Source organism: Thamnophis sirtalis, unplaced genomic scaffold (assembly GCF_051295495.1).
Source record: "Thamnophis sirtalis isolate CommonGarterSnake01/CBP01778 unplaced genomic scaffold, rThaSir2_p1.2 scaffold_1, whole genome shotgun sequence".
NCBI classification, from domain to species: Eukaryota; Metazoa; Chordata; class Lepidosauria; order Squamata; family Natricidae; genus Thamnophis; species Thamnophis sirtalis.
The window spans coordinates 22662421-22681414 of record NW_028261381.1 but is presented as its reverse complement, the minus strand read 5'-3'; the positions used below and the strand labels follow the sequence as shown (position 1 = coordinate 22681414).

The following is an 18994-nucleotide window of genomic DNA, read 5'->3' as shown; positions in this document are numbered from 1 at the left end:
ACATGAAACTGCTATGCTTAATCCATTAGTGTGTTTTTAAGTTACAATAAAGCTGATCACTTATAAGTATAGCTACAGGAAAATGTATAAACTAAATAAGCATTAAATTAAAACTGTTTGATTATATAAGGTAGAGTCACAAGCATGAGATCACACTTCCTAGGTATGTTTATTGAAAAGTCCCTACAAATTCCATAGGACTTGTGCAGACTATACACAAGATTGCAAACTTTGATAAAAGATACAATTAGTCCCCCGCCCCATTTAATATAAACCCTAAATAAGACAGGAAACATGAAGCTCAGAAAACTAAAAAAAATTGTGCAATTTTCACTCAGGATCAGTGTGGTGTTCACTACTCATTAAAAGCCAGCCCTTCCGCTTTTCTTACCCAGCTAAATTCCTGAGAATTTAGGATCCTGTGAACTAAACAAGCCATCCATCAAGAAATTATTTCATCCATCAAATTTAATCCTTTCCTCATTCAATTTGCAAAAGCAGGTTCCCCCCTCCAGCAAGCCTTTCAGATGTCCCTAATAACCTCAAGGACTTAAAGAGCCTTCTCAAAGAAACCCTCCCCCTTCCCTAAGGACAAGAGGGGAAGGCATTAGGAAGGGGGGGGGGGAGTTCTGACTACTTTTATCTTCCACGGATCTGCAATGCACACACACAGACCCAGCCTAGAAACAGCCTTCAAAAGCAACTCTCTCGCTTCCGCTGGGGACTATACTGTCTTTTTTTTTTTCCAAACAGCCATTTTACACGCTTAAAAGTGCATCCTGTCTTCCAGCCCAGCCTTCATTTTGTCTGATTTGTGGGGTTGAAAGGGGGGGGGTGTGTGACAGCTGACAGTCCAGGAAGGAAGGTTGTTCGGTTTTTTCTCAGGGACCAAAGCCACCCCACCCCCCGGTTTATCTCCCGTTTGCTATGGGGGGGAGGGGTGAGAGAATCCGCCGCCTTCCCGCCTCCCCACCCCCGCCGAGGAGCAGGGAAAAGGCGCCGCGGCGAGAGGTGAGGGGGAAGTCCCAGCGCCGCCTCCCTCCTCCCTCAGGGAGACCGGCTCCTCCTGGAGAGGCAGGGGAGCCTGGGGACCCCTCTCCGGCAGGTCGGCCTTGCGATCGTCCCTCCCCCGGGCGGGCGGGCAGTACGATGCGGTGTCTCCCCGTCCCTCCCCCCGGGCGGGCGGGCGATCTGCGCCGTCTCTCCCTCTCCCCCCCCCTCCGGCAGGCCGTGCGAGCGCGGCGGGGCGGGCACTTACCGCTCCGGCAGATGGAGAAGCGGCGTCGTCCTCCTCCGGTGACGGCGGCCCGATCTTGCTGCAGGTAGCCGCCAACAGCGCCAGCGGCGACGGCTGGGTGTCCTAGGCGCGGCGGGAAAGCCGGGGACGGAGGACAGAGAAAAAGCGGGAGGGGAGGTTAGAAGGGCGCAATACCCGCCGGCCTTCTTCTCTTTCTCCTCCGCCGCCGCCTCCCTCCCTCCCTCCGGACAGCGCGCGCGGCGGGGGCGCCTGCGAGTCCTGCGCTCGCGACGTGTCACCGGGCAGCACGCGGGCAGGCTGGCGGAGGGGGGGGGAGAGAGAGGCGCCGCGGGGGAGAGGGAGGAGGCGTCGGGCAGCCGCCCGGCTCCGCGTTTACCTGGGGAGTTCCGGCCTCGTCAGAGGCGTCGGCCGAAGTGGCTGCCGAGGCCCCGTTTCCCTGCTGCAAATAGTCGCCGTGGGGACCGCCGCCGCCGCTGCTACTGTCCACGTCCAAGGCAGCCATTTCCTCTTGTTTCACGGGCTTCTCGGGAGCTGCGGGCATAACGGGGAAGCGAAGGCGCGGGGGGGGGAGGGTGAGAGAGGAGAAAGGCGGAGGGAAGCGGGGAGTGTGGGGGGGGCGGTTGTCGGGCGGCGGGGGAGGGGAGGGGGGTGGGGGGAGGAGAGTCACTGACTGGAGCGCTTGCCCCCTCCCTTCCCCATCGCCCCAGCGCTCCCTCCCGCGCAGAGGAGCCCGCCCTGCTCTCCTCCTCCTCCTCCTCCTCCCGCCCGCCAAGCGCAGCCCTCCTCCTCCCTCCGTGCTGCCGCCGCCGCCGCCGCTGCCCCTGCCCCTCTTCTCCCTCCTCCCCCTGGCTCTGCTCCTCCTGCTGCTGCTGCTGCTCAGTGCCGCTCGAGCCACACTCCCAAGCAGACGCCCGCCCGACCCGGGAGCAACAGCAGCAGCAGCAGGAGCCGCCGCTGAGGCCCGTACGTACCCGTCATGGCGCGGAGGAGCCAGCGGCCAGGGGCGCCTTCTGCCGACTTGGCAGGCGGGGAGGGAGCGAGAGAGAGGCAGGAAGGAAGGAAGGAGAGCGAGCGAGCGCTGGCTGGCTGGTTGGCGGCTGGCTCGCGCTCTCTCTCTCTTCCCCCCCCCCGGCGCGCGCAGGCCCCGCTCGCGCCGCCGCCGCCGCTGTTGCTGCTTCTGCCGCCACTAAGGCGAGGCGGCCGCGGCTGCTGCCGGGGACATGCTTATGGTGCGCGCGGGCGGCAGCGGCGGTGCTGCTGGTGGAGGAGGTGGTGGCGGCGGCCTGGAGCCCACTCCGGGGTTTTCCCCTATTTTGATTGACGGTGCGAGGAAGCCGAAAGGTGGGGCTTGCAGCAAGGGAAGAGGGGGCCCGGCCGACTCCGCCACCACCACCGCCGCCTTGCCCGCTAGCCCGGAACTTCCGCCTTCCCAAGACGCTCCCGTCAGCTGATTGGCTGCGGTCTGCCGAGCTCCGCGCCGCCACTGGTTGGCCCGGGCTGTCGCTCCTACGCTGCGGGTGCTCCCCCCGCTCTCCTCCCTTGCCGAGGTGGCTTCCTGTTTGCCAGGGTTTGTGTGAGAGACAATGAGCGCGGCCTTCTCAGAGGAGCCGCGCTGCGGGGGGAAGGAGACCGGGGTTTTGCTCGCCTCACGGTGGGACGGGCAGAAACCTCATGGCGGGACCGCTTCGCTCTAAAAGACACCCGTAGAGTCGGTGTTAAGTGCCCACTTAAGGCGGAGGGCCTTCGCTTGCTCTGTCCGCCACTGATTTTCCCCTTGCCCTGCGGAAAGGCCGGGAGCGCTAGGATGGGTTGTCCGTGGGGAGAGATTGGAAACTCCGCTCTCTCGGACGCCCCTTAGCTGCTCCTGGCAGCGGACTCGGTGGAGGGAAGCCGCGCAGCCATTGCCCTATATAGGAAGGACAAGGAGGAAGAAGAAGCGCGGAGGAACACAAACCTCCCCATTGAAATATCAGGTGGTCCGTTTTGGGATCACAGATTTGCCTCAAACTGAGGCCCCAAAGGGTCCTTTTCTTCGTGTGTTCTCTAATGGAGCTGGCCTTTCCATCCCTCCCTTTTTTCCCCTAGCCATTGTTTTTAAAATAACGCCCCAGTTCTCAGATTTTTCAGAACAATCTGTCACTGAGCTTGGTAAATAGTGTAGTAAGACACGTCAGAGTTACTTTATTTAAAAGAACTAGCTTAGAACTAAAGGCCCAATCCACATTTTAAAACTGAATAACAAAACTTCCATTGGGATTAATATTTATGAATTGTTCCTCTGAGAAACAATTGCATCTTCCTCTGGAGAAATTACCATTGGTTCTAAGTGTTCTGGGGTTAATTCTCCAATGAAGTAAAGTCATTTTCTTAAAATGAAACTTTGGTTTAGAAGATATTTTCATATCTACATTGGGTTTTTCCATTGCTAGAAATCTCACTCTAAAAAAGTATATCAGGGCATCAATTTTAGGATTTTTTTAAAGTTACTGAATTTTACTGAATTTCACTTGGACTTAACCCTGAAATCTCAATCTGCCATGTAGAATGCTGTGTGTTTTACTTGGAGTTAAATGGGTCATAGTCTTAATTCTAAACCTGTTTCTTGAAAGACCCACTTTTTGAGAGGTTCATTTCCTGCTATTTTGGTTTTGTAAACAAGATCACAAAGCTAGATAAATATTTAACATTCCTTTATGAAGACTGTCATCTACATCAATGTTTCTCAACCTCAGGAACTTTTAGAGATTATGTGGACTTCAATTCCCCAGGCAGTATATAAAGTAAAGATCAATTTTAAAAGTTGCATTACAACTGAATCATTATGCATATTATCTCAAGGAGAGACCCAAACTAGAACTGAGGAGAAATTTCTTGACAATTAGAACAATCAGTGGAATGACTTGTCTCCAGAAGTTTTGGGTGTTCCAACACTAGAGGTTTTTAAAAAGAGATTGGACAATCATTTGTCTGAAATGGTATAGGTTTCCTCCTTGCACAGTGGGTTGAACTAGAAGATCTCCAAAGTCCCTTCCAACAATGTAATTCTGTTAAGCGGTCCTTCTTTCCTCCTTTTACAAATATTCCTCAGCTCTGAAACATCAGTTTTCACCCATTTCTCATGTCTTGATGCAGAGACCCAACTCTTGTTATTCTGCTAACACACAAAGCTTAGTAACTTAAGAAATTTAAAACGGACATGTTTAACGGACACAACTCTGAAAGAGAATCAAATCTAATGAGCACAGTACAAAGAGTTAAGGAAGAATTCTTGTTTAATTCAAAATACTAGCAATGCTCAAGTCCTTATTGGTTGCAGACTGATAAGCTAAATACAAGATTGGAAAGAGCTTTTTTTTTGTGTGTATTTTACCTGATTTAAAAAAAAGATATTGTAACGTTTCCCTCCCTAAGTAACAATGGGGAAAAATATTTGGAGGACATTCTCAGTGGTTGAAATGAGGAACCCCCAACCTTTTAGGGCTGTAAAAGGTTGTGGTAGCTTGCCCATTCACAAAAGAATTGCTATTGGGTGTACTCAGAGGAAACCAACTTATCAGAATACTAACTACTAACTCCTCTTAGTATCCCATATCCATGCCATAGGAATCCTTACTCTTCTACTACTAATGGTAATATTTTTTTGGGGGGGGGGATATGAACACAATTCCAAACAATACACAGATACAGCTGTCCATTTCTATATTCCTCCTCATTGTAGTTAAAATATTTTTTTTAAATGTAAAACTCACAACTGGTGCCTGGCAAACTGAAGAGAAAGTAACTGAGTCTATTAGTGTCCCTGAGATCCACATGCAGATGCCAGATCTAAATAGGCTGAGAATGCTGAAGATGGTCTGTCAGCTTGTATTGCAGCTTTCCAAAGTTGAAATTTTCTGACTTGAAAGAAACAGCCGTAAAGAAAACTGAAGGCTAATATTTCTCTTCCAAGGTTGAAGTCTGATCTCAGGAGGAAAAATGATAATCCCAATTTGGATGTAATTTAGGTGAAATTTAGAAAAAAGCCAATTAAAGGTAATTATAATATCTTCGAAAGTTGAGGAGAAAGCAGTTAGCACAGCCAGTTCGGATCAAAGGGGAGGACACTCCTCAGACTCAGTTCTATTGGTTACTGACCGAGTTAACCCATGCATGACCGCTGTCTCCACCAATGTTGGAGAAAAGGTCTTTCTAGATCTTTACTACTGTATTTCTTTCAGTGTTCCCAATTTTTTTTCTTTCCTACTTTTACCATCATAAATTACTTCAGTATGAAGTAATGTCTGCTTTTAAAAAAATGCAAATCTTGAAGAAATGTCTTCAGAAAGTGAGGCTGAGGGAATACTGTCCATTTAGAGTTGCCAAATATGTTAGATAAATACCACATCCTGCAATACGCATTTCATGGAACACACTCATGACTAAGGAAGAGAGGAATAGGGGGATTTCTCCTTATTGCTCAAATAAAGCAACATCATCTACAACTTTCAGAAATGGTTTCATATGTTTCAAATGGTTACTTCTACAATATGAAGGCATATTCACTTGATGAATATCTTGTCCTAAAATCAATTTAGAAATGAGATGAGATCCATTTGTTCACAGTATAGATAATAGATGTTTCAGAATAAGGTCAACAAGTAATAGAAGCTAATTAAACTGTGCAACTTAGATTAAAGAGTGTGTAGATAAAAGGGAGGCAGTTGAATACTTGGCAATGATGTAAAGAACAAAATTAGTTGCATTGCATGCAAAATACCATCCTTTTAAAAATTCAGAGTGAAGATTAAATACAATAACAGAACTTTAAATAATCCAAAAAAGAATAAAAATCATATGAGCAACCCTCTATGTTAAAATGTTTTTCCAACAACATATTTAAATAAATTTATAACTTGTGTAATATAAATATTGAAACAATAGACTTGTTTAAATAGAATTTTTGTATTTATGTAGTTTGCATAGCGATAATATAAGTGGATTTATCAACAACAAAATAATGTCCAGCTGGAAGCAGTTCCTGAAAACACAGGTAAAGAGAGCAAGAGGAGGCTTGGACCAATGCAGTTATGCCCATCTATCAACAAGCATAAAACAAGTAATTTCCCCCTCCTGTCTTCAAAATCTGAAAAAGTTGAGGAAATAGAAAAGGAGATACCTGCTCCCATTGGAGACACATTCAAAACCTTTCTGAGACCCTTTGCACCATAGAATTCCCTGTCTTTGCTATAGAAAAAAAGGATCTTCATACTAAGCCCAATATATTGCTGATGTTAAAATTCAACATAGATAATCTTTGAGATGTAGCAGTCAAAGGTTTTTTGCAACATCTGTTTATAATGACTTCATATGGAGACTGAAAAACCAGCTACTATGACAGGGTAGTAGGGATTGCATTGCAATTTTTTTTCAAACACATTTCCAACTTTTTCAGAGTTATCTCAATATAGTCCCAAAAATATTAATGCAAAAGTGGGCAAAAATGACTATGGAAAAGTTTCCAAACAGATTGGATGGAAGGGAAAAAGAAGCCACTGACCTCAGTTCAGCAATCCTGTTGAATATCATTGCTTCCTTTTTACAGACTTCATTCTAGTATGTGCAAAACGTCATGGGCAGAAACTGTTCCATGTATAGAACAGCTAATTGTGGAGTGGTTTGTATTTGCATTGAAATGTATGTTTGGTTTTGGCTTGGGCCAAAACGTGTATTCTGAACAGAAGTGTTTTAAAAGGAGTAAGGGAGAGCAGGAAAAAGCAAAGGATATGGGTGACCCATAGTAAAACTCACTCACCCCCTTTCTGATTTTATAAAGGGCTTCCTTCCCCTGCTCCCCTTTAACCATCACCATTCTCTACTTAAAGGAAGGCACTGGAATGGCTGGCACATAAACCATGCAAGAAAAGAAGAGAGAGACATGCTAGCCTTGCTATCATCATCCAGTTAGGTCTCCAGATGATTTTTTTTTTCATTTTTGTTTTCAGATGAAACACCAAACATCTGAAGTGTTCCGGGATTCAATTTTGCCAAACTGCAGCCTTCCTGGAATAGCTCAGCAGAGCTTCTGAGAAACTATTTTCAGTTTGAAACGAAGCATACTAAATGTTTTCTGCATATTGCTATTTCATTCTCCTTCCCAGAAATCTGGGTAGTATTTTTGGCTCTCTCCTCTAACAGACTGTTCACAGTTAATGTTGGGGAAAATAACCATATTCCCATTTTTTGCATCATGAAAATCAGCTGAGTGACTATGGTAGTCATTTTCCCTCTCCACAACCCACATCACAGGGTGGTTGTTGGGAAAATAGGAGGAAGGAATATTATGTATGTTGGCCACCTTGAGTAGCTTATAAAAATAATAAACATGGGATAGAAATAAAATGTGACTACAAGTTAGATGCTTGTATTAAGGATACAATTTCTAGTATAGTCCACATAATTTTATAGGTGTCCAGATGCTACCTTCTTCCTTTTATTAGCCAGGGCTTCCCAAAATATCCTCTGTCCTGCCTACATAAAATTCATCAGAATAGCTGCATAACATCTTTTGAATTTTAATACTCCCCCCACCCCCAATAACTTGGTAAACACTCAGAATATTGTGTACTGGATAGAATTGTTCTATATGTTCATGCCTGTATTTATACTTGAAAAATAATAATTACAATTACTTGTTTTATTTTCTCATCTGTTAATCACTTTTTATCCCTCGGTCTTTCTAGTCAAGTCTGCTACCTCTTTAATCATTAGTGTTCAAAATGAGTGGGCATATCCATGCCAAGGTCAGATTTCAATCTGTACAAGTTGCACCAACACTCATCAGCACAATTCCCACTTTAAGTAGCCACAACAATCAAACATTTCTGAGTATATCTGTGAGGAAAAATTGATTAATTTCTCTCTTATAACCCAGTTTCCTTATTTCTTTTGCTCTTGTTTCTGGAAAGGTTTAAACAAGATGGGCACATTTAAGTCAATCCTTCAGGGCCAAGGACTGAAATCCATATCTCCCTCTGATCTGTTGTATAATTCAGAAAGGAGAAAATGGGTTAGCAATTTGGTGCTAACATTTCTACTTTAAGGGACAGAAACAACTTTGGTTCTAGCAGGGAAAATAAAAGAAGTGAACTTTAGAATAAAAGTTAAAGTTTGCCTCAGTATGAAATTACCTGGGGGCTTTGATAGGCATGGGGGAAAGTTAAATGGTTTTAATGCTTCGGGGAAGGTTTTAAAGAAAATAATGCACAGTGTGTTTCTTCTTTGCTTCAATCCTGACCAAAAATCGGCTTTCTGTGAGCTACAACTGACATCTTTTGTGCTAACTTTCTTGTCACAAGAAAAGCTTTTTTTTCCAGGACTGTGGCTGGCAACAGCATGTAGTGTTCATTGTAAAGAAAACAAAATGTTTTAAGTAATGGTCCTGAATGTGAAGATATCTTTCCAGCTCTGTAGTCTTTAAACTGTGATAATCAGTTTAGATAGATAATCCTAGATAGATAATCAGTGGCTGCTGGTTGTAATGGGTAGAACGCTTATTGTCAGGATTGGAGGCAGAGAACTTGATACCAGTTGCCTGGGAAATGAGTGGGAGAATGCTGCTGGATGTCCCATTGGGATTTGGTTGACCATAGTGGGAGCAGAATGTAGAACTAAAATCTTCGAGCCAGCAAACCATGTGTTCTTCATTTGCTAGCCTATTACATCTAATTATGGGAATAAATTATCACTGCAGTTAAAAGATACCTTGAGAAAAATTATTTAATGAAGATTGAAACATTTGGGATATTTCTAATAGTCAAATTAAAAGAATATACTTGGCAGACTTCCTAAAACAGAGAGACAATGACTGAAATGACAATTGGATTGTCAACATTAAAGAAAACAGTCTGGTACTTGCTACTATTCAAGTCACAGATTGACTTCATGCGTTGATTAAAGTATGTGGAACACTGAAACTACTGTGGGGAATATCTATTGCTCTCCGGGCCAAATCAATCTTTATCTTACTTAAATTGATACAGTTAAAATATCCATTCAATGTGTGAGAGGGTTGGCTCAGAGGATGCATAACTCCTTTCAATACTGCTATCAGGTTGAAAAATACCATCGTGAGCAAGCTGACTTGCTGGCACCCTTATGTGCTGGAAAGGGGTTGTTGGGAAGCCAGATTTCCTTGGAATGCCCTTAACATAAAACACCACCCACCCACCCCCAGTGTAGAGTAGAATATGACCTTGATGGGGAGAAAGAGGATAATTGCCAGGGTAGATAAACATTGCAGAAGCCCAGAGTTACAATAATATCTGGGGCACCCTACTAATTCATGACATGAAGGAGGGAGGAAAGCTCATTCAGACTTGCAAAAATTTTGTTTCTATAGCCAATCTGAATCAAAATAGTTTTATGCCTCTTTTTTGGTCTGGTCTATCTCAAAGGGTTGGCTTCCAATTCAACAAAATGTTGACCCAATAAGAAATGAAAACGATCCCATGCCTAACACTTTCAGGCAAGGATGTGACTCTTAAAGATATTGAAGCATATTTTTCCACATTATCAACTTTTCATTAAACCATGATGCTGGCTATTATGAAGTTACTCAGCAACTCTTCTGAAATCTTTTTGGCAAAGAACAATGAAAATTCCATCCATCTTTATTATGTTTCAGTCCATCAGGGAAGCCATTAAACAAACCACAGAGTCCACTACATATACCAGTGATGGTTAACCTTTTCGGCACCAAATGCTGAAACTGGTACGCAAACCCAGAACCTGGAAGAGAGCAGCTGGCTGGTGCGCATGCATGCGGTGACAGCTGCTCTTCCGGGTTCCGTCGTGTGAATGGGCCAGCCAGCCGGTGCAGTGTGCATGCGCGCCAGACCAGCTGGCCGTCACACATGCCTGCAATGGAACCCGGAAGAGAAGCTGGTGACAGTGCACGTGCCCACAGGGCTCTATGTGCCCCCTCTGGCACACATGCCATAGGTTCGCCATCATGGACATATACTGTATCATTTACCCCAGGAAGTTTAATTTGGTACTCTGCTTAATTGTCCAGCCCCTGATCTTCCCTGTTTTTTTTCCAGATCTTCCTTGTTAGTCATTTCCATTATTCCAACAATAAACTCGCCCTAAGGCATGGCTGCTGTATGATGGTATCTTTTCTAAATATCACTGACCAACACTATGCAGTATTGTACACTGTGGCTGCTGTCTCTTGCATCTGATCCCTCATTGCCCTTAAGCTCATCAAATTACCAATCTATCATACGTTAGCTAATGTATGAAGCAGTTGCTGGAGACCCTTTTGTGAGATACTTGACTGTAAGTTGGAATTTCTGCATTGCACTTTACCCCACTGTGGTATTATCAGCTATGCAGATAATTATAGGAGGAGGCAGGAGAGCTGGCAACCACCCGGCTGCAGATTTATTGCAGATGCCTACGCCCCAACCACAGGGGAATTGCTAGGAAGTTCACACACATTCTAGCCTGCAGCTGAAAGGAGAGGCTCCGTTCCAACTTGAAAGGCACAGGAGAAGGCCTCTAGTGCATTGAAACTTAGGCAAGACCCTTTCCCAGCAACTGCAAATTTCCCTGATGCAGGCTCTGAATGCTTCCATCCTTCTGGTATCCCTTATAAAACTGCAGGCATTGCTTAGAGAGCAAGACGTACAGAAGTACTCACCAAGTAAGAATTGTGCTACTTCCTATTTAAGCAAAGGCTTTTTATACTTTTCTGGGTTTTGACTATGAAAATACCGACGCTGGTATAATTGCTAATTCCAGCATTCGGAGTTTATCCTATCCTGCTGCTATTGCCAATTCACTGCACTTCAGAAAAGTCCTCTGCTTAGGATAATAATCAGTGACAAGATCTTGCCCCTTGTTATTCATTGGACTCAGGAATCTCTTAATAAATGAGAATATTTGTAACTCAGGGTTCAAATGAAGGGTCCTTGGTGCTCTCTGAGCTTGGTTGTTGCAGACACTTCATTGCCCAAACTAGGTAACATCATCAATGCTGTGATGTTACTAGCACTAGCACTGATGGTGTTACCTAGTTTGGGTAATGAAACGTCTGCAAGAAAATAGCCAAGCACGGAGAGCACCAAGGATCCCTCATCTCTTTATTCTTCCTATCTAACAGTTTAATAACCACTTTCCCAAATCCCAAGCTGAAGATTTCACTTTGTTCCCACTCGTTAAATTATCCAGGAACAATAGAAAAATGTTGCCAGCTAGTCTGAGGAGAACCAACATACACTATACACAAGACGAAGAACGAGGACAGGTAATCCTCAGAAAGTAATCAACCCTTCTCTATCATTTTCTTAGTTTTTTTTTCACTAAACCAATGTCAGCAAACCACCCCCACCCTCACCTTGCTTTATCCACTTGCCTGGCTATTTGTTCAAAACAGAGGCGCCCACAGATTTTGGCAATTTCATCAGAATGACAAAAGCAGCATTGTGCCACTACAATATAAGCTCCATCCCTTTCGTAGAAGCATGTAAACCCACGATCCACACAGACTGAAGGTGCAAAGCCTGTATGATGTCAATGTGGCATTTTGTCAATCAACAGCCTGACCCCCTCCCAGCCATGTTGCCTCTGGTCCTACAGCCAATTTAGGACACGGAGTACTGTTTATATCTATTCATCCATCCATCCATCTATCTATATTGAGCTGCCCACCTTACCTTGTGTCTCTGGCTGCTACATGCAATTAAAAACTTAATGTCCAAACAACATCATTAAAGCCAGAGATTGCAATTCAATCCTACACATGATGCAACCTTTTAATGGGTCCCAGACTGACACGGGATCCCCAGGCCTAATAGTGAAACCATGTTTTAAGAGCCAATGTCACCTTGGGGGAGAAGAGGGGGAAATGATGTTACCATGGGTGGATGCCATGACAAAAAAGACCTTTTCTGTATCCTGCTGAATGTAGCTGCTTGGCCAATTTGACCTGCCACATGCACACACACACCCCGCTGGACCTGACAGGACAGGTAGATGTAATGGGACAGGTGATCTCTCAAGTACAGCAATTATGATCAGATAATACAGTTCTACATTTGGTTAACATCTTTTTAAGTCTCTTGCTTTATGCATATACTATGATGTTTTTTATACATATATATTGTTATATCTATATTGATGTTATATATGCAAATAATAGTACATATACATCTAAATACAAAAAAGGGGAAAAAGCCAAACTAATATTACAGTGCACCCCCACAGGAGACCCTGTCTTTTCCCCCTTCGTCTATAACAGTGATGGCAAACCTTTTTGGCACCCAGTGCCCAAACCCGAACACGTGTCCATGTGTGTACATGTGCACACGTCAGAGCACTGGAAACCTGAAGACCATCTGACCAGTGCACACATGCCTGTTTTTTGCCGTTTTTCAGGCCATTTTAAGGCTGTTTTTCGGCCCTGAAAAACAGCCTGAAAAAGGCCCCCAAAGCGGCCTGTTTTTTAAACCAGAAGAGCAGCTGGCAATGGCACGTGTGCCCACAGAGAGGATTCTGCATACCACCTCTGGCACATGTGCCACAGGTTCGCCATCATGGGTCTCTAACAAATAAAAGATATATAATATATTCAAATTGGGACCTTATCTCCTCCAAAACAACATATATTCTTAGGTAGGTTTATTCCCTTTATCTTCCACCAACACTGATTTCATAAATTCCCTTCATATTTCATTATAATTGTTTGCTTTGGTCATCCTTTTTTTAAATTTAATTTCCATTGTTAATTTATCATTTGTTGCCATACTCCAAATTTCATCATGCCACTCATTTCTTTGAATATCCCCCTCATACTGTGATGTGAATCATCACAGTAACCCAGTCTTCATCCTTTTTTCCCAGTAAACTGCTAACTGCTTAATATCTCTGTGTAAATCTTAAAAGTACCAGTAGTAACTATTGAACACAAAATGATTACAGTATTTCATTGCCTCGTGTCATTAACCTCACACATTCTTCAGACTGCTTAGCCTTATCTATTGATTTTAGTTTGGATTTTAGGCCTCTGGAACGTGTAGGCCTGTTTCATGATCTTTATCTGGAATTCTGGGTTCCAAAGGAGTGACACTATAACAGAGGTGTCAGGTATATGGCCCATAACACTTCTAAGTGCAGCCCAAACCAGATTAAAAGCAATTGGGTAATATTTAGGAAAAATAGAAATACAGCAAAATATACCATTACACTTTAAAACTAAGTACACTTTAAAACAAAGTAGGTAGTCTTCACCTACCGACGGTCTCATGCAGCGACTGTTCAAACTTAAGACGATGCTTTAAAAAAAATAACTTTGTGTCCAATCCTTACATTTATGACTATTACCTTTTTCTCCCGTCACGTGATTTCTATTTGCATGTTTGGCTTGCAGCAAGCAGAATCAATAGGCAAAAGTAAAATTGTGGGCCCCAAATCGCACAATGATACAAAGAATTTGAAAGGTTAAAATTCAATTGCTGCGATTAATGGATAGAGAATTAGAAAAGAGTTGTGCAAATTGTTTTTGTATATAATAAGTGCTACGAGGGTATTGTGTGCAGAACAATAGAAAATTTTTCCAATGCCCTTGCTCTCAAATGGCCGGTGAAGATGGCAGAATTAGCAGAGATGGCACTTGTCTGATTAGAGAAAGGACAATGACTACTTTTATTAGCTACTGAAAACTCCTTATGAATTTATTGCTGAAAGAAGGGGGGGAAATGAATTTGTGGATTTGATGATTGGGAAAGGTAGGTTATGGAAAGAAGGAAATTATGTTGTAGTCTTAAAGAGGGTAAAATACAAAGACAACTGCTGTTAAGAAGATTGGAAGTTGCTTCTTTCAAACTTTTCCCTCTTTCTCTTTGCAACTTTTTTATCTGCTTATTACTTTATCTACTCTCCCCCCCCAAAAAAAAATTGTATTGTTTTTATTCTTAATTTTTTTTTGATAAAATGTACATATTAAACAAAGAAGGCAGAAGTAAAATCATAAGTCGCAATTGAATCACCAAGGTGAAATAAGACTGAAAGTCTCTTGGTCACGTGATTTTCAAAATCATTTATGATTTTACATGCAGCCCAAAGGGATCGTCATCTACTATTAACTATTTTTTCAGCCCCAATTTCTGTTGACTTTAACTGCACTGCTATAGGAGACATTGCCAAGTGCAATGATGTGGAATAGCAGAAGAGCTGCAGGAAGTGACAGGGGAAGGATTAATGCTTCCCTCTGTTGTGTCTCATTAAAATTTGCTCCACCGAAACATGCATCTGCACTAAATGGGCCTTCTACTGGCACTCTGGAACACTATGCTCATCTTTTCAATGGGGCCATTTTCATCTGGAGTTAAATAAGAAAATAACATACTTCCACTTCACTGCAGTCTCACTTCTCTGGATACCCTTGTAGGTTGTATTTATAGCTCTTTAAAGCAGCCCATTAATTGCTGTCACACAATTTAACATCCCATCCAGCTTGACCCTTTATCACCCCAAGGCAAGACTGACATTTAAGACTTCATAATTTAAGACTTCATAGCAGCTGCCCACTGAACGTAGGAAGTCAGGCAGTGGCGAATAGCATCTCATTAGTGCCCTCCATATTAGTCTCCCAACAATTAATTGCACATTATCAATGGTATCTGTCATAGTGGCTGGTTCCACACTAGTTTGTATGGTGACATGGCCACTTTTTAATACATTCACTTCTTTACATCTCGGTGTCATCCTCAAACCGCATGGCCTTCATACATTAGGAAATACAATGTTTATTCAGCCAATGATCTTTGAGTGGCATGTCGAGGGCAAAAACTGGACTGATGAAAAATTACATTAAGTTTAACTAAGATGGCCCTTGTGTATTTAATCATTTTCTACTGTCATATTAAAAATTGCAGATTGGCAAGATCATTTGGAAGAGCTCTGGAGTCATAGATTTTTGACCTCAGTTCTGCATCAGATTTTGCTTCTGTCCTAGCCACAAAGATTAATTTGATGCTCTCTTGCTTCATGCACTTTGACCCTGGTTTAGGGTGTGGCTTCCATGCGCCCAGCCAGGTGGCTCTGTGCTCTGCAATGCATATTAAGTCTATATAGTGTTTAACTTTATGGCTTCATCTAATGTAATGGGATGTCAGCAAAAATAACGATACTGTACATTCCTATTTAGTAAAAGGTTTGTATTCAAAGTATGAAAATTATATTCAGTAATGTGGATTTTTCTACAAAAGATTGACTCTGATCCCCCCTCCCTGTTGCTCTACTTATGGAGATTTCACTTAATTTGAGTTTTTTATTTATTTATTTCTCTTCTCTATTATTTTTATAAGTAACTCAAGATGGCAAACACATAATACTCCTTCTCCTCCTATTTAACCCATTGCAACAACCCCATGAGATGAGCTGGCTGAGAGAAAGTGACTGCCTCGGAATCACCCAAGTGTATTCTCAATGTTAAGTTCTGCAGGGATATCTGAAAAGGTGTTTTTTTTATTTGTATACTAAAACAGTGGACCTGAAAATTTCAACTAGGGGACAGTTCTTGAATCATGAAAAAGCAACCTTTCTGGATAGAGGAGGGTGCAAGAAAAGAAAATGTGCTATCGTTGGTCTTTCCCGATAATGTAATCGAATACAAAAAATTAAGCTGAGGGAGACTGAAGTCCAATAGGAAACGCCCTGCTCCCCCAGCCTTGGGTGAAAATAGCAATAGCAGTAGACTTATATACCGCTTCATAGGCCTTCAGGCCTCTCTAAGCGGTTTACAGAGAGTCAGCATATTGCCCCCAACAATCTGGGTCCTCATTTTACCCACCTCGGAAGGATGGAAGGCTGAGTCAACCCTGAGCCAGTGAGATTTGAACCGCTGACCTGCTGATCTAGCAGTAGCCTGCAGTGCTGCATTTAACCACTGCGCCACCTTGGCTCTTCTAAGGAAGTAGCCTTAGCATCAATGCTAGTTGCCTTGGGGAAGTAAAGTTTTTAAAAATCGAAATGGAGAACAAAACGCATGCAAATACTTTTTACCCTGTTGTGAGTAGGATGAGTTACAGATTCTTTCTCCTCTATGGAATCCTCTCTGAGTTTGGTTGTTTCCTTGAAGATATTTCATTAGCAGGCTAGGTAACATCTTCAGTATTACCTGAAATACCTTTGGCATTGAAGATGTTATCTAGTTGACAATGAAATGTCTGCAAGCAGGGGCTTGCCAGGGACTCCACCACTCAGTTGTGAGCTGCACATAGTCTTTGATATATGACCACAAACTGAGCCCAGAATTTGGGTTGTTGTAAGTCATTGCAGTGGTAAGTCCAATCATTGCACAACCAGACTCAGTCTTACCACCATTTTTACAATGATGGGTAAACAAGTGGTTGTGATTGTTAAATGATTCACATGGGGAGAACTCTAAATTCAACTTTTCCCAAAGGTGCAAAATGTGATCGTGTGATCACGGGATGGTTCAATCAGTTTAAAAAGCAAACTGGTTGCCAGGCACCTAAAATGCAATCACAGGACTGCGGGGGTGATGCGGCAGTTGTAACTTCTTGGGACAGATCATAAGTAAACTTTTGACTCTTTTGTAACTTTGAATTGTTAAGTGACCAAGTCATAGATCGAGGACTACCTACTCAGATATTCTCTTCCAATGGTTTCTCCTGTCTCTATGATGACTCAATTGTGGTTTAAATTTATATGCATTTAAGCAAAGTTTTTATTTGCTTAATAATAGCAAGTTTCAGGTTTTTAATGATAAACAATGCAACAGAAAAATGTTAATATCCGTGGTAGTTTAAAAATAACCAAAATATTATTTTAAATAATTTTAAAAGTTCTGAACATGATTGTATGTATGCATTTGTAATATTTCTTATTAACAAAAGGAGGAATAATCTGAAATAAGAGAATTAAAGCATTTATTCCTATTGAACTAACCTATACCCTATTTATTAGGTTACTAATTAATGTTACAAAACTATTTTATAAATGGTAAATGTTCCATCTTAGGTGAAAGCCTTGAACTTATGATTATGTGGATCTAAAATAGTCAGAATAGCAAAGCTAGCAGGCAATTCATCCTGTATATTCGAGATCAAGAGTGAAATCCAGCAGGCTCTGACAGATTCTGGAGAACCGGTAGCGGAAATTTTGAGTAATTTGGAGAACCAGCAAATGCCACTTCTGGCTGGCCCCAGAGTAGGGTAGCAATGGAGAATTTGCAGTATCCTTCCCCTGCCACACCCACCAAGCCACACTCATAGAACCAGTAATAAAAAAAATTGAATTTCACCACTGTTCGAGATGACCCTCATATATTAGTGAATGTTTCAAATAATGTTATAATGTACTGAATCTGTCAAATAATTTCTAAATTGGATTTTGAGAGCATTTCAAAAATTAACAGGAGCTTCCCACTTCCAGAAAAAAACTTGCTCTCTTTAATATGGCTATTTACAGTCTTCAGGCTTTAGGATGCAACAAGAATTTTATCCATCGGGGGCACAAGCGTTGAAACAAGCTAGCAGGACAACTGAGCTGACTTGTTCATGTCTCTGAGAGGGAGTTTACATGAAAAAGAGAAATCTCACCACTACGACCTCTCCCCTACCCAACTGCCAAACACAACACTTACAACTTTTTAAGTACTCAGCTGAAGGAAGATCAAACTGAGGCGATCTGTTCAGGAACAGCAACTTTATTAGTTAACAACAACTCACTAGTCAGAACAGAACAGAAGAACTCAGGTTTGACAGCTATTTATAGTGAAGCTGTCAAACCGGCAACCAATTAGAACGACGCCAGCTTCTGCTGACAATGCTTGCGCGTTCTAGCCAATCCTGGCACCCGCTAGTGATGATTGACACCTCGTGGTTGCCATGGTTCGGACACAACACAACTGGATTTAACTTGCCCATGAGTCAGCTTCTTAGTTAAGAAACAGCAATGCTCACATCTTGATTCATAATACTTCCAGACAAGGCACTCCTCCTAGCACTATAAAATCTAAAGCCCTGTGCAATTCCAACTTCCATTCTAAATTGTGGTTAGAAAAAGTGCAGGGAAAATTAGTAGAAAGGCACAAGGGGTTATCAAGGTGGAAAGTGTTTCCTTTAGAATATTGCTCAGTGACTATACAAGAAAACCTTCGGAAGCAACCCAAATGTCAGGATTTAGATCAGGGGTAGTCAACCTTTTTATACCCACTGCCCACTTTTGTATCTCTGTTGGTAGTAAAATTTTCTAACCGCCCACCGGTTTCATAGTAACGGTGATTTATAAAGTAGGGAAGTAACTTTACTTTATAAAATTTATAAAGCAGAGTTACAGCAAACCGCTACCACCCACCATGAAAGCTGGAACGCCCACTAGTGGGCGGTAGGGACCAGGTTGACTACCACTGATTTAGATGGAATCTGGGGCAAAAAAATAAATATTATTTTCATGTGTATAATTTGCGACATATTGACACATTGTCTTATCTTTTACATTGAGATTCTGTCTACTATCCACCCACTGCCTTTAAACTAATTTAACAATTATTTCTTCCTAGGTTACATCTACTTGATACATTTGGTGGACTTTTTCCAAGAATGTCCTTCCGTTGGCCAGGAACAAGATGCAAGCCTAATAAAGACCTTGGAGAGAGAGAAGATCTGCTGTTAGCTCTGGGTTGCAAAGTTGGGTAGTATCAAGTTTATGGAGTGACAATTCTGCTGA

At 42.6% G+C, this 18994-nt stretch overlaps 1 protein-coding gene and 1 long non-coding RNA gene across 3 annotated transcripts in view; one reads left to right on the top strand and one right to left on the bottom strand.

Annotated features, from left to right (window-relative positions):
- The window catches only part of SP3 (Sp3 transcription factor), a 20373-nt gene extending 17744 nt beyond the window's left edge, over positions 1–2629 (bottom strand). Inside the window, exons 1-3 of one of the 2 annotated variants that reach the window (XM_087708973.1) lie at positions 2230–2629; positions 1635–1789; positions 1259–1360 (exon numbers count right to left, since the gene is read on the bottom strand). In XM_087708973.1, the coding sequence (XP_087565099.1) occupies positions 1259–1360; positions 1635–1789; positions 2230–2236 (264 nt within the window). In that variant the 5' untranslated portion in view covers positions 2237–2629. Of the gene's footprint in view, positions 1–1258; positions 1361–1634; positions 1842–2229 lie in introns of those variants that run through there. The other variant, XM_014060495.2, reaches the window with a different exon arrangement.
- LOC148049355 (uncharacterized) lies at positions 1233–18994 on the top strand. The gene is made up of 2 exons (XR_015695889.1): positions 1233–1322; positions 18828–18994. It is a non-coding gene; the product is annotated as an uncharacterized LOC148049355 (long non-coding RNA).